Raw genomic sequence first — 16,152 nt, forward strand, 5'->3', positions numbered from 1 at the left:
ATTGTGCATTACAACAAAATACAAAAAGGTCAGCAAATAAGACAAACGCTAGCCTGACAAGCCAGACCCACATCAAGATGTTTGGTCTGGAAACTCACCATAGGCAGGGCTCAATCCGTGGGGCGGATAAACACGCGATAGGATAGCGCTACACCAACCAGAGCAACGAAGGTGAAACAGAGCTTGTTGATAGATTAAACTTTCGCCGTATCCGGTCAGCAAAACTCAGAACACATCTTCCCTTTTTAACCCTTTAAGACCTAAGGGTATTTTTACAATTAATTTTTCGCCTGGTTTAATTTACTAAAAAGCTTGTAAAACATCAACCCTGTTGTGCACAGACAATTGACACACCTCTTTTTTTTCAAGACAAGTTGCACTGTCAGTATATTTGTGTTGCATTGATGTCACCTGAATGTAAAAAAAGTTATGGGACCATAAAGACAAATGAAAACATAAAACGGAAATTGAATCACTCAAATATTTATTGAAAACACACACAAATAAATAAAAGCTAAGCATATTTCCTCTGGAAAACAGTTTGTTCAAGTCTTTGGAGTCCTGGAACTCAGGAATAAACATAAGAACTTATACAGAACAAAAACTATTTACATTTTTCCAAAAAAAGTCCAGGCGTTTTTGGCCTATTTTGGATATTTACAGGTGCCAAGCCTCAAAACAGTTCCTATCAGGAATCAAACAGAGGGCCACATCACAGGCTTTGCATTTCCAGGGGGTGGCCTGTTTGACCTGCCTTGTCTGTTTGCAATTCACACATTGCCTTCTACCATAGGATACCACAATAACAGAGCTGGGGTTCATGCGTAATGACGCACACCAACGTGGCTGACGGATCAGCCTGTCATTGGTCAAAGCCTCACGCAAAGCGTCATGAGATATCCAAAATGGCAGCTAGCATCGAGCTAGCGGCAAAAATGACGGAACATTTATAAATTATGGACATCAAGTGGATAAATCTTGGATGTAAGCGTTTTGATTTATTGCTGAACAACTCCGAAAAGATGCACATGTTCCAGGCTGGATAGAAAACCTTCTGTAAAGGCTACAAAGACACCAAAGACACCCCCGTGATGGCTAGCTCGTTAGCTTTCTGCTGGGAAAAACGGTAAGAAAATCGATAAAACTTTCATTAAATAATATAAATATTTATCGGAGGTCCCGTGTGACGTCGCGGACGATGCCGTCGGGCTCTGAGGGTTAAGAATGACTTCAGTGCCGTTCTTTGTTCTTTTCTCAGAGAAAAGCTTAACTCCAAGTCTTCCAGAGTCACGGTCAAAGCTGATTCGAAAGACCGCCGCCGTTCGCCAGTTTCTGTGTTTACTAGAAGCACGCAAACGCAACTCGGCCGTCGACATTTTGGCCCCGCCCACCGACTCTATACACGACGTGATTGGCCCGGCAAGAGTTAGGGGAAAACAGCTCAGAAGGGTATTGAGAGTTCCTAGACGACACTTGCGGGCAGATTAGATTTGCTGCCGCTAGGGTACGTCTAGATTTCTAGGCTAGACAAACGCTGCAACGGTTATATAAATAATAATGCCACATTTCTTGGATGATATTTTTACTGCAGTAAATAACAGAGACACAAAAAAGTAACAAAAAAAAATAAAAAATTCTATAGGCCTAGCAGTAACATAAACTAACGCCGCTTCAGTTACAGAACGATATTATTACAGAATTATAGGCAATGAAACCAACCATATGGCAAATAATAACATTACAAACTTTGATTTGATAAGGACGGTACAAGACTGTAGTTAACGGCGTTAAAGGGATAGTTCACCCAAAAAATGAAAACTAGCCGGCCATTATACAGCTTGGAAGAGCCAGGACATTTTTCATATAAATCTAATTTTATTCGTCTGAAAGAGGAATATCATATACACCTAGGATGACTTGAGGGGTTAAGTGTGTGTGTGTATGTGTGTGTGTGTGTGTGTGTTAATAATTAAGGGTTTTTACTTCCAGAACCCGAATGTTGCGCATTATATGACTGACCGATATGAAACGAGTATTCCAGTGATAAGGCGAAGATATACAAGGAATTTCATCGCAGACAAAACATATTAAATCGAAAACAAGTCATATTAAAATGTGCAGTGTAGCATGAAAGCTGGGTTATTTACTTCATGTTAGGACTGTCAATCAGCACTGCGTTGGGCATGTTATCTCACTAGAGTGTGTATCGGTTGTTCTGACCCAGTGGTCAAGATGTCCGCTGCTCGTTGGATTGCTCCTCTTTTCATATTCCCAATTTTAACACTTTCTGGAGAGGCAGACAAGGAGCGGGGCTCGCCGGGAGCTGGAATGATGTCTCTGGCGTCGACCCAGCATGCCTCAGAAGATGTCTAACGCTCCTGACTGCTCTGTGACCTGAAAAAAGGAGTGGGGATTGTGTGTCAGTGTGTTATTTCCTACACACACATAAATCAGTCGTATTCCAACCTGCATCACTTACAGGAGGAAGAGAGATGGTTTGTTGGCCGTTTGGTCGCTCTGTTCACTGTTTTCCTCAGGGAATCTCCTAATGTCATCTTTTGTCTGCATACAGGAGTGTATCACAGGACAAAAATGATGACAGAGTGTTTACATTACACATTGACATTGTGTGTCTGTGTCAGCTGCTTTTTCTCTAACCATACAGCAAACTAGACCACATGTTAGAAATAAGCATGTTTTGTTTCCTGTAGAACTCTAAATAACATTTATCTTTATCTTCCTCTTTTTTTCTCTCTCTTTTACAGTCCTGATGACATTGGCACATGCTGGTACATTCTGCTCTCTGGATCGGTCTTCATAAAGGAGTCAATGTTCTTGCCGCGCTCCAGGTATGTCCCTGAATTATCAAATACCGAACATTCACACTTCATTACAGAAAAATAAATATTAATCATGCTTTTGTAGTGACTCTGTATAAGGGAAACAGGTCTATTTAGCCTGAATTAATGAATTAATTCATAGGGAATTTTGAAATAGTCTATTTTTGAGTCTATGTCTATGACTAGTCCAGCGTTCATTTGAACAGGCTGTAACTATCAACTCTGCAGCGGATATTAAAGGGGTGATGAATTGAGAAATCAACTTTCCCTTGAGCCTTTGATATATAAAAGGTTATGGTAATATAAGAATATCCTGTAAGTGTAAGAGCTGAAAACTTCTTTGTTGGTAAAAGAAATGTTTTTATAGACACCAGGCCCAAAAAAACGAGGCTCTCAAATCAACGACGTATTAGAAGGGTGAAATGCCGCCTCGCTGCTTCTGTAGCCCCACCCACCGACGTGGAGCTAAACTGATCGCATTACCGAGCAATAAACACACTGAAGATAGCAAGATAATCGTTTGTAAACAAGACACAGGTCGACACTGTATGTGCAGACATATTGAGATTAAAACACAATGCTGTTCCTTCTATATTGATAAAACAGGAATGTTTTTTTTTTTTTTTTTTAAGAATCCTTTATCCTTTGTTTTATCACGATTTGGCATTAGAACAGATCAGATTGGATATGTTATGGGCCAGGGGGCTCGCAAAGTCCCAGTGTGTTTTCCAGACCAAAATGTAAGCACTTCGACAGGCCGGTGAATCCTAAATAGTGAAATAACATTCATTTCTTGATCTGCGTTGTTAATGTTCACTCTCTTGACATGATATTTGAAGAGCGTGTGCCTGCTTATGTGTGTGCGGGTCGTGCTTATCCAAGTAATAAAAAATAAATCAATCACGGGTGGATAAATCATTGTGTTTGTTTGATAAGTACGTTTGTTACCCCATGGGCATCCTTACTTATTTTGTTTGATAAGTAAGGAATTATTAGAAAAATAATGCACACCGAGGTGTAACGCCAGAAAATAATTGCATACCTCAGAATTTTCATCAGCCAATCAGATTTTTTAGTTTTAAAGAGCCCTGTCAGAGAATTATTCTGGTTGCCACTTTCAAAACTATACTGACAAGGGAGTCGATGCTCATTAAATATGCAAATTTTATCCAATCCTAGCCGTGGGCGTTTCCTTTTAAGTCTTCAGCACGACACGCCCATCACAACCCATCGTTCTGGAGAAAACCTCAAAACCAGTGTACAAAATAGCCTAACATTTTATTATAAATATTAGCCTAAATATTAAATTTGATATCAATGCACCAGTTCACTTTAGAATCTGTGGCATACTTGCGTTTGTAGCTCGTATCTTTGCTCGTTGGTTTCCCAGGCTCGGTGATTCGCCGACAGTCTTGCCTGGCTAGTTGGCGGCTGGATGGTGAGCGTTGTTTAAAGTTGAAGCGCACTCGCTGTAGATTCAGTGCAAGAAACTTTTTGGGGAAAATTAACTTAAGAAAAATAAACTTAAGGAAAGTGAGAGGAGAGGTCCATGTTCAGATCTTGGTGTGCCTCGATTGTCTTTGTCCGATAATCTATTCGTCATTTTGTCTTACTTTTGTCTTGACTTAACTTGCTCTAACTCTGTTCGTGTCCTGAGATTAATACTCAAATATTGGCCCATCCTCTAGGATTGATGACCCTGACTAAAGTTGTTTCTACTGGACTAGTAGTTGTTCATTTAAGTTGTCAGTTGACAACTAAGTACACATTTATATTAGGCTAATTGAATTACCTAAATATATATACTGGAGAAAATTCTAAACAAGTATCTAATAAAGCTTGCCACAAAGAACAACACAAGTAATAATTATGAATGTGTCAAAAATAGCAAGGAGACAATTAGGCAGATTAAAAATAGGTTTTTTTCTTTGTCATTACCGGCTGCAAAGATGAAGTTGATGATGCTGACTCACCATCTCCGCAGTAGTGGACGCACCAAGAGAGAAATGCATATGTCATACAGATACTATTTCTTTTAGTTTTGAATTGTTTAGTTTAAAAGTAGACATTTCAAGCTTTTCTATAGACATATTTTAGGGGCGGCAGTGGCTCAGTGGTTCATGTAGGTTGTCTACAAACCAAAAGGTTGGTGGTTCAATCCCCGGTTCCACCTGACCAAGTGTTGAGGTGTCCTTGAGCAACACACCTAACCCCAGCTGCTCCCGACGAGCTGGATGGCGCCTTACATGGCTGACACCGCCGTCGGTGTATGAATGGGTGAATGCGAGGCAAAATGTAAAGCGCTTTGGATGGCCATAGGGTCTGTTAAAAGCGCTATATAAATGCAGTCCATTTACCATTTTTTGTTTTACATATTTTCTGAGTTTGGTTCATTTATTAGATGCGCTGTAGTCCATGATTATCGCCATGATTATATTGTCTGCTATATTTGCATATTATTTATTAAATCCAGGCAATTAGTTGTTGAAACATTGTTTAAAATTAAGATACAATTTATACAAAACCAAATTCACTTTAAAAACTTTTTTCTACATAACAAAACTTAAAGAAGAGGTCAAAATATTTTCTGATTCACCATGCCTTCCAATATATTGTGCATTGTGTCCTATACTCATGCTGTTCAATTTTCATAATCAACAGATGAAATTATATATAAAACCTTTGTAATATTTTTAATAATAAAAATAAAAAAATGGCTTCCAGTATAGCGCAATACAAGGAATCATATTTCATGTCGGAGTGGAATTTGAGCAAACGTTATTTTACAGGTGAGCGTGAGTGGTTCATGAGTAGAGAACCACTCACGCTCACCGCTCCACTTCGCTCACATGCACTGGTACACACACTGCCAACACACATTTATGTTCAAACACAATGTAAAACGAATTTTGCATGATAATAAAGGATTAGTTGAGACAAAAAACATTTAATTGTCAACATTTACTGTGATTTTCTTTCTTCTGTGGAACATAAAAGGAGACATTTTGAATGTCTTGGTTGTTTTTTCCCCAGTGGTAGTAAATGGGTATTGTGGGGGGTGGGGAATGTTGCCCTGTCTCAGAAGATTTGAATATATAACACAAATCGCATGGACTACATTCATTATGTGCTTATTCTGCTTCCACTGGAGTAAGGATGTCATGCAGGTTTGGAAAGAAAAAATGAAGGATGAGTAAATTATGGATTTAGTCAGAATTGGTTGGACTATTTTGTATTTTCTTATGCCTGACACTGACATGTAATCAGAAACCTAATCCAAACATCATATTTTATCATAATGTGTCTACCTTAGAAAGGTCACATATGCAAAAAAAAATATCAGCAATATCAGGCATTTTGTTTGGCACAGTATAATCTAGCTGTAGCATAAACAGATATGACAGATATGAAACTGTAGCAAGGACATGCAGAAAAAAGCATTTTGACTGGAATTTAAAAGCATAGCACGCTTTACAGAAGCACTTGACAGATGCTTTAGTTTTGGCTTGAAGTGTGAATGTCATTTTATCACCATGGCAATGAGAGAAGCTGTGTCCCTCCCTCGCTCTCTCATTTGGCTTCACAGAGAGAGCCGTGATGTGCTTCTCCTGTAATAGACTGTGACTCAGTTGTCCAGTGAATGAAAACCAACAGGACAGCGGTGCACTTCTTAAACAATGTCTTGATAGTGCATTTTCACAAATAGCCATTTTTTTTTATCCTACCAAGAAGAGGCTTCACAGCTACCCTCTATACTGATTCTTGTCTGAGACAGACTGCAATAACATCTTATCAGCTTCCTTTAGCACATGACGTGCATTTTTTTCTGTTTCATTACAAACAAAATCACTCTTTTAAAAAGCTAATTTGTGTAACACTTCTGTTTGATTGGACCTGAAACTCTCACTTACTGCAAATGCAGCATGCAAGTGTTTAATTGCACCGTGATTACCATCATTAAAAGTGTAATGGTGTGCAAAGTTCTGGCAGTAGTCAAAGTTGAGTTTGATGTGGCATTTGAGGTGGAAAATGCCCGTGCCGGTACCACCTGGTACTCATGCCAATGCTTATGCAACAAGTCCGAGCCCTTATTGCAGGCTTAACCATCAACAAGAGTTTCTTTTGTTACAAACTCTTAAATCTGATCCTTCAGTAAGTCCATTGTTTTCTTAAGTATTCCTGAGCACAAACTTAGAAAACATTAACCACTGTTCTCTTGAGATATGGCTTTTACCTTTTCAAAAATGTACTGTGGTTTTACAGTATGGTGCATGATTCTTCGATATGTTGCATGGTACCATATCATACTCATGTACCAAGGGATTTACATGTGCTTCAAGGTGCTTAAGATTATTTGCCAAACAAAACCAAGCACTTTAAATATAACTAAGTAAAAAACAATTTTTGAAGTTGGCTTGAGAAAGCCTGACAAGAAAGTTTGAAGAACTTTGGTTTGAACTTTTGGAAAAAGCTTTGGTTTTCAAAGGTTTTCAGTTTGAAATAGTTTTAAAGCATAGTTTGATGGTTTTGAAGGCACTACAGTTTATCAGAAAATAGGTAGATTATTCTATCTAGAAAAGCTGGAAAAAAAGGTGTTGTAGTTGAAATTCTTAGTCTCAGAAGAAGAAGAATATCTATAAGTTTAAATAGAATTTCAGTAAGTTGGCTCTCTCAAGTCAACTAAATTATTTTTTTTTCTTCCCAATAGTGTTTGGGATGAACTTAGTTATGGCTGCCACATCCCTGCATTTTCTTACTTTTTTTGTTATTGGTATTTTTAAGTCAGTTTAAAATGGTAGTTGTTGTTTTTAAAATGGCTGCTAAGATACTGTTACCTAAGTACATTTGAAACAATTTAAAGTCAGATGTATTGATTTAATCCAAATCATCTCTATACATAGTGTTGCTTTGCTTTTTTGCCATTTCATCATATATACTAGCAACTTTTAATTAGATCAGTGTTTCCCAAACTGGGCTTCCTTCAGATACTAATAATAGGAATGAGTGGACGTTTGTTTGCTTCATTTCACCGCAGAATCGTTTGTAAATAAAGCACAGGTCGATACTTAATTTTCAGACATATTAAGATTACAACACAATGCTGTGTCTTCTTGGATCCGACAGGAATGGTGCCAGCACATTTATGTAAGTAAAACATGTTGTGATAGTATTGCATTGTTGCAGATCGTTTTGATTATTTGTACATGTATAACAGAACACCTTAGCACACTGTCACAGGCCGGAGAATCCTGTATTTATTGGTTTATTGCGATTCGGGATCAGACTCGGACATGTAACGTTATGAGCCAGTGCTTGCAAAGCCCATGGCTATGTGTTTTCCAGTCGGGCTAACAAAACGTAAGAACGTCGGCAAGCCGGTGAATCTTAAATAGTGATGTAACATTCTTGATCTGCATTGTTCACTCTCTTGACTTGATATTTGAAGGCGCGCGCGCAGGGGCGTAGCCATCTTTTCAGAAGTGAGGGGGACAGAAATGTCGTAATACACCCCCCCCCCCCCCTTTTGGACCAATATAATTTATCACATCTCTTGCTTTTAATTGGGCAAGATATCAAATACACTGCTGAACAATAACCACTAATTAATATCTATAATATTATTCTCCTATTTTTTATGCCAATTTTATGATTGGTTTATATACTACAAACAATTGTGCATTAAGATTCCATAGATTTTATGCAATGTAAAAAAATATAGATATATTCTGATGCAAACCATGCTGTTCTCCATGTGAATATATAGTAAAGTGTAATTTATTCCTGTGATCAAATCTGAATTTATAATCATTACTCCAGTCTTCAGTGTCACATGATCCTTCACTAATCATTCTCAGATGAGGATCTGATGATCAACACACATTTATGATTATTATCAGTTTTGCTGCTCAAGGTGCTGCTTAATTTTTGTGGAAACCATCTAAACATTAGTGGTAAAATTAAAAAAGAGAGAAATTAATACTTTTATTGATCAGGCATGGATTAAATTGATCACAAGTGATATTTTTAATATTAAAAAAGATAATGTATTTAATAAATGCAAATAAATGCTGTCCATTGAACTTTCTATTCATTAAAGAATCCTGAAAAATAACATGTAGGCTATCGTGGTTTCCACAACATTTTTAAGCAGCACAACTGTTTTCAACACAGATAATAATTATAAATGTTTCTTGATTATAAATTATTTTTTATATCTTATATCTTGATTATATCTTGATTATTATATCTTGATTATAACGATTAGTGAAGGATCTTGTGACACTGAAGACTGGAGTAATGATGATAAATTCAGCTTTGATCACAGGAATAAATTACTATATATATTCACATAGAAAAAAAGCTGTTTTAATTTGTAATAATATTTCAAAATAGTACTGTTTTAACTATTTTTGATTACATAAATGCAGCCTTGGTGAGCAGAAGATAAACATTGAAAGCTGCATTTTATAGCCTACTTTATTGTCAATAAATAGCCTACATTGAGATGACTTGAAAAACACACATAAAGCATATACTGTCGCAATCGTCTGATTGTCGTCGTCACGTTTCATCACTCATAACGATTGTTTTCCTTCAGCTCAGCTACAGCTCCAGAGGTATTACCTCTACGAATCCGCTTTTGGACTTTCTGTGAGAGCGCCCTCCTCATATTTAGATTCGAATAAAATTACAGGTCCTGCATAGATAATTTTTTGTCTCTGAATTTAAATCTTGATGTATTCACTTTGGTTTCTATGTAAATACATTTGCCCGTGACCTCAAGAAGCGCGCTCTCAACCGAGATTAGAGAAAGCTGTTTTTTAGCGTCCCTGTTTACTTGCCCGCCCTCGCGCAGGTTCGAATCCCGCTCGGAGCGGGTCGACTAGGATCGGTGAGACCCAGTAAAAGTGCGGGGGACGAAAATACATTTTATTAAAAGTGAGGGGGACACGTCCCCCGCGTAATCTACGCCCATGCGCGCGCGCGTGTGTGTGTCTGTGTGGTTCACGCTTATATCCACGGCCAAGTAATAAAAAAAATAATATTCCAATCAATCGCAGGTGGATAAGAGATAAATCATTGTGTTTGGTTGATAAAGATGTTTTGCGAGGCCTGTAAAAGAATCATTCCGGTTGTCGCTTTGAAAATCATCCCTCTCTCATATGAACTGACAAGAGAGCAGAAGCTCATTAAATATGCTAATCTTATACTTATACAGCTGTGGGCGTTTTCTTCCAAGTCTCCAGTGCGACTGGCCAATCAAAACCCAGCATTTAGCAGAGAGCCTCAAAACTAGTGTAGAAAATAGCTTATTACTTATTCTTTATGATGTTTTTGAATGTAAAAAACACACAAATGTCATTAATTGACCTCAGACAACATTATAATAAAAAAGACAGTTCATGACACATTTAAATTAAAATAAGTCACAAACAATTACAAAAAATAATTTGTTTACCTGCACGGTCAGATTAGAGCAGGCAAGTTACTAAAAAAGTACTAAAAGGCAAGCTTTTAAAATGTTAGTTCCAGCAAGATTACTTTTATTACAGTTACCATTCCAGGGTGGGTTTCCCATGCTAGTGCTCTCAAAGCCTTACCGTTCTTCCCTGAAGTGATATGCATTTACTTCATGAGAACATTATCTGTGGCATCTGATCTGTCCCAGACGATGCTTCCCTGCATGCATCAACATGCCTCATTTGTTGTTCAGCTACAATTTCTAAACTTTGCATGCCAATCCCCAGGCTACAGTCCCATAGCTCTACAAACCCAGTTTGGTTTGCAGTTGATGGCTTGTTTGTGAATTCTAGCTAAGTTTTTGGTTATTATGTATAATTGTTCCTTATCCTTTTGATTTGTGTTCCTGTTATTTAGCTAAAAAGAAATGTAACAAGACTTAGAATAAATGTAAATTATATCAAAGTTTTTTTTTTTTTTTTTTTACCTCATTGAAATCAAAATTAGGCATCAACCAGTATCTGAATCGATTAGCAGAATTGGTTTAGTTCAAATTAAACGATAACCAACCCTATTCCCAGACTGCCTTTGATAGTAGTCTCACAAGTCTTCTAAGTCACTGCAGGTCTTGAGTTTAGGATGAAAGGTCATGTTGTTTGTTGGTAGAGGTCAACCCCTCCCTCTTGGCTCCACAGGAAGTAAGAGGCAGGCAGGAATGTTGGCTTCAGTTGATCACCGCTAACTCTCAAGAACACACATTCCCCAAAACACACACACTCTCTAGTAAGATGAAGGCGGCAGACAGAGCTGTCAGAACAGAGTTCTCTCAGCGCAGCATACGTGAAGTTGGATTATCATGTGGCGCTCACAAAATCACGTTCACTGAATTTAGTGTGGTAGCAGCGTGTATGTGTATGAATATTAAGAAAGGACATTAAAAGCACATTTGAGGTCTGGGACTGAATGCATGATTTTCAAGTAGTCTGGATTGTTTATGGATTTCATTGGACACATTTTGTAACCGCTCTCACCGTCAGGTACAGTAATATTTTTTTATTCATATTTTGCATTAGGCTCTATATTAAGTATATTATTGGATCACTTAAATAAATATCCGTAAATATTTCCATCAAACACTATATTATTGCATTTTAATTCATTTAACTTAATGTTTAAATGTATTTTTTTGTATTTTATATTATTTTTACTACTGCAAAATGCTGGCCAAAATAATTATACCTCAAGTTTCATGCTTCGCTAATAACACCTCAAGTGTTTTGGTCCCAGCATCGTATCTAGTAACAGTTTAGGGTTGCTCCTGAAATGCTGTTTGGACTGCTTTATGTTGCTGTGTGTTTGCGAGCGCAGATCTGAGAGGCGGCACAGCTGTTTAGCACTCACTGAAGCGTTGCATTAGAATCCTGTTATTGCATTATCCATTCTACTGTACTTCAGCATGTCCTTAAGCCTTCCAATGTACCCCATTCTCCCCTCTGACTTGCCCACCGACAGCACTTGCATAACAGCTCTTTAATCTTTACTCGGCTTAATATGGAGAGATGAAAAAGGGGCTTATTTACTTTGGAAACCCCTATGTTCTTTGCTGTGTGTGAATGCCTGCCGCGTTCGTCACAGAATCACATTCCAGACACCCGGAATGTTGTGTAATATGGAATGTAGGGGCCGACTGGGTGGGCATCACGTCTCACCGTGAGTTAAATTCCCAAGGAATGTGGCGCGATGGCTGACATTAATATGCTTTATAGTTTTTTTTCCCCCACCCTTCTCTTTTCAATTGGGTCTGCTCATGGTAACTGTTTTTCCTATATGTATCTAGGGATCTATAAATTCTTTTGTATTCCATTTTTCTGTTTATGCATTTTGTGGTTTAAGTTAGACTTGAAAATCCTGATTTTCTGATTATAGCCACTGTATATCATGAACGATGAATGAAAACGCCACCAAATCTTCAACAACAACGCAGAGGGCTTAGGTTTTATGTGTGGTCTTAGGCTCAGAAACAACATATGTAGAGGGAATCCCACCTGTTAGTCCAACTATATTATCTAGTTACTATGTGTCAGCTGTGCCTCTACAGTAACCTGTACACAAGTATATTCAGCAGTAAGTGTTGTGACTCAAATGATGTTTCAAGTGTTCACTTGTGTTAAACTTTTGACATAATGCATTAAATGCAATTATAATGTGTCATACTATTTACAAGGGGTTCTAGCAACATGCGCATTTTACCGTAAGAGTAGTGGAATACTATAAGAAATATTGAATGAGTGCTGTGCTGTCAGGTTATACTAATATAAACATTTAAAAGATACATGCAAATTGTCATTAGGGATTATATTTCATATAGTTGAGTATTTCCATAATAAAATCAGCCTTGCTTTGTTAGTTAGAGTTTTCTTATGTGTATGTAGAGGTTTTGCTGACCTCTTGCACAGCTGAACCAATTTATATATATATATATATATAAATATATATATATATAAATTGTATATATATATATATATATATATATATATATATATATATATATATATATATATATATATATATATGTATATATATATATATGTATATATATATATATATATATATATATATATATATATATATATATATATATATATATATATATATATATATATGTATATATATATGTATATGTGTATATGTATATGTATATATAATATATATTATATATATATGTATGTATGTATGTATGTGTATATATGTGTGTGTGTGTGTGTGTGTGTGTATACATATATATGTCAGACCCAGTTAGGGTCCCTAAAGTTTTGCAATTTTTTATATATTTTATTTTTATTTTTTTTACCTTTCATGTAGTGTGTAATATAGCTGTTTGTTCCGCTAAGTTTTAAAGATCAAAGTGCATGACAAATAAAGCCTCCTAAAAGAAAGAATTGATTCTGAACTACTTAAATGCTGATGTAGCAATGTAACATTTTGCATAATGTTTTCCGGTGGTCTTCTTTGGCTGTCTGCGAAAAAATGTTGACTTTGACCCACCCTCAAACGCTGTAGTTGTAGCTGAGGCCTGGAAATTGGTTTGTGTTGTCGAGAAGATGCTGTTTTCAGCACTGCAAATCCACTTGGCATGCACTGGCAAGCAATGATGTGGACTCGACACCATCGCCTCCGGAGCTGAAATTCAGATATACTAATAGGCTTTTAGCCTCCGATGAGCTGTACACCGTATATAAAAATGGACTGAGCCATTATGACATCAGAGCAGAGAAGGCTCTCAGAAAGGAGAGGACCTTTTTTTTCCTCCACTTTTTTTGTTTCTAATTTAGTGTAATGATGACAGGCAATGATTATGTGAAGAAGATGCTGAAGATCTCTGAATTTGCATTTTAACCTAGCAGAAGTTCAGTGCAAATCCGCGTATTTACCTTTATCCTGCATGGAACTCCACCTTACATTTCCATGGTCCCCTTCTTAAATTTTCAATAGTTTTTTTTGTTGCTACTCTCACACTCTATCACTCTGAACTGTACTTCTTTCATTAGGCTGTGATGTCATCTGGTGGACTTTTCCAGTCTGGTTGTACTTTCTTTCCCAGTGGAGCCTTACTGCCTAGGCCAGGAACACTGCCACAAGTGTGTGGATATGTGTTCCTCTGGCTCAGATTCTAAGCACGCTTTCATTCCCACATATTCTCAGGATTCCATGATTGGTTGAGCGGTATATAACCTTTCTCTCCTGTTCTTCTCCTCTAGCTTTGGGAAGAGGTCTGCTGGGAGTTTACGTCGTGGATGTGAGTGCATCGTTCTGGAGCCATCCGAGATGATTGTGGTGAGTAATCATGGAACAGATAATCATCTTAACTTCATACTCTTACTAATCACACTGTATAATTGCAGTTTTGTGCTGCAGTTTCATTCCTTTTCCCCAGTGGTTCCCACATTGTGCTACACTTAACCCCAGGGGTACATACAAGGTCAGATTTGACATTACACAGGCCAATAACAATTGGATAAAAACACTTTTCCAAAGAAAACGTGCTGGTTCTAATTAGGAATTGGGTCAATATGGTCGGCTTGTTGTCCGAGATGTCTTTTTTGAAGTTAGATGTGTTTAGGATTTTTAAGCTTTAATTGGCATGGTGCTTGATCTTTCAGACAGATTGCACACTTGTGTCCTCTGTAAATAATGGAATAAGTAAACCTAAATAAACCTGATTTCACAAGGTTTTGTGACTGTTAACATCCTAAATACTTGAATTCTGTATTTTTGCCATCATAAGCTGTACAAATTATTTAAATATTTATTGAATATAAATTCATAGTATTTAATATTTCAATATTGGGGGAAAAAAAGTGGCTCTCTGAACACAAGCTACTTTTAGTGTAGACTTCTTAAACAATTATGTAATATTTGTTTATATACAGTGCATCCGGAAAGCATACACGGTGCTTCACTTTTTCCACGTTATGTTACAGCCTTATTCAAAATTGATTAAATTTATTATTTTCCTCAAAATTCTACAAACAATACACATTATGAAAAGCAAAGTTTGTTTGAAATCTTTGCAAATTCATAAAAAATAAAAATAAATCACATGTACATACGTATTCACAACCTTTGTTCAATAATTTGTTGAAGCACATTTGGCACCAATTACAGCCTCTGTTCTTTTTGAGTATGATTCTACAAGCTTGGGACACCTATTATTGGGCAGTTTCTCCCATTCTTCTTTGCAGGACCTCTCAAGCTCCATCAGGTTGGATAGGGAGCGTCGGTGCACAGCCATTTTCAGATCTCTCCAGAGATGTTCAGTTGGGTTCTGTGCTCTTGCTGGGCCACTCAAGGACATTTACCGAGTTGTCCCGTAGCCATTCTTTTGTTATCTTGGCTGTGTGCTTAGGGTCGTTGTCCTGTTGGTAGATGAACCTTCACCCCAGTCTGAGGTTCAGAGTGCTCTGGAGCAGGTTTTCATCAAGGATGTCTCTGTACATTGCTCCATTCATCTTTCCCTCGATCCTGACTAGTCTTTCAGTTCCTGCCTCTGAAAAACCTCCCCACAGCATGATGCTGCCACCACCATACTTCACTGTAGGGATGGTATTGGCCAGGTTAAGTGGTGCCTGGTTTCCTCCAGAATGTTCCCCTGTCATGTGCTCTCTGACCACTCTACCATACAGGCCTGATTGGTGGAGTGCTGTAGAGATGGTTGTTCTTCTGGAAGGTTCTCCTCTCTCCACAGAGAAACGCTGGAGCACTGTCAGAGTGACCACCGGGTTCTTGGTCAGCCCTTCTTGACTAAGGGTGCTTTCACACCTACCTTTTTTGGTCCGGATTTTCTGACTTGTTTTCACAAGTGTGAAACCTCCCTCGGACCACGGTCCGGACCAAACAGACAAAATTTGGTCAGACGAAAAGAGGTAGTCTCGGTCCAGACCCAACTGAACAAAGGTTCGGTTCGTTTCTTGTGTGAAAGCATTTTCTGTATAGTTTGGACTTTCAGACCATTTACAGGAAGTTCTGGTGTAGGATTAGTGAAAAAACACAGGGTAAACTCACAGACATGCACTGATGGAGCGCGCAGCATTTTAAACAGAACCGCTCAGTCAGCTCGCGTGAACATTGTGCTTTGCTTTCTGTGAGACAAGTAGCTTATATGCTGAGTTTCGGTTTATTTATGAGATCGTTTCAGTTCATGTGCAACACAAATGATCGCTCCATCACGGTTTGTCTGCTATATTATTTATTAAAGCTTAATTATTAAATTCAGGCAAATGATGAAACATTTATCAAAATGAAGATACAATTTATAAAAAGCTTTCTACAAACAAAACTTAATGACGTGGTC

The 16,152-nt window shown here is 37.6% G+C and overlaps 1 protein-coding gene across 8 annotated transcripts in view; it reads left to right on the top strand.

Moving 5' to 3' along the window:
* rapgef2b (Rap guanine nucleotide exchange factor 2b) overlaps positions 1–16,152 on the top strand; it is a 182,990-nt gene that overhangs the window by 106,824 nt on the left and 60,014 nt on the right. For all 8 annotated transcript variants that reach the window (XM_067457220.1, XM_067457215.1, XM_067457217.1 and 5 more), the window contains exons 4-5: positions 2,766–2,849; positions 14,060–14,135. In XM_067457220.1, coding sequence (XP_067313321.1) covers positions 2,766–2,849; positions 14,060–14,135 — 160 coding nt within the window. The remainder of the gene's footprint in view (positions 1–2,765; positions 2,850–14,059; positions 14,136–16,152) is intronic.

This window comes from Pseudorasbora parva, chromosome 11, assembly GCF_024679245.1.
Source record: "Pseudorasbora parva isolate DD20220531a chromosome 11, ASM2467924v1, whole genome shotgun sequence".
Classification (NCBI taxonomy): Eukaryota; Metazoa; Chordata; class Actinopteri; order Cypriniformes; family Gobionidae; genus Pseudorasbora; species Pseudorasbora parva.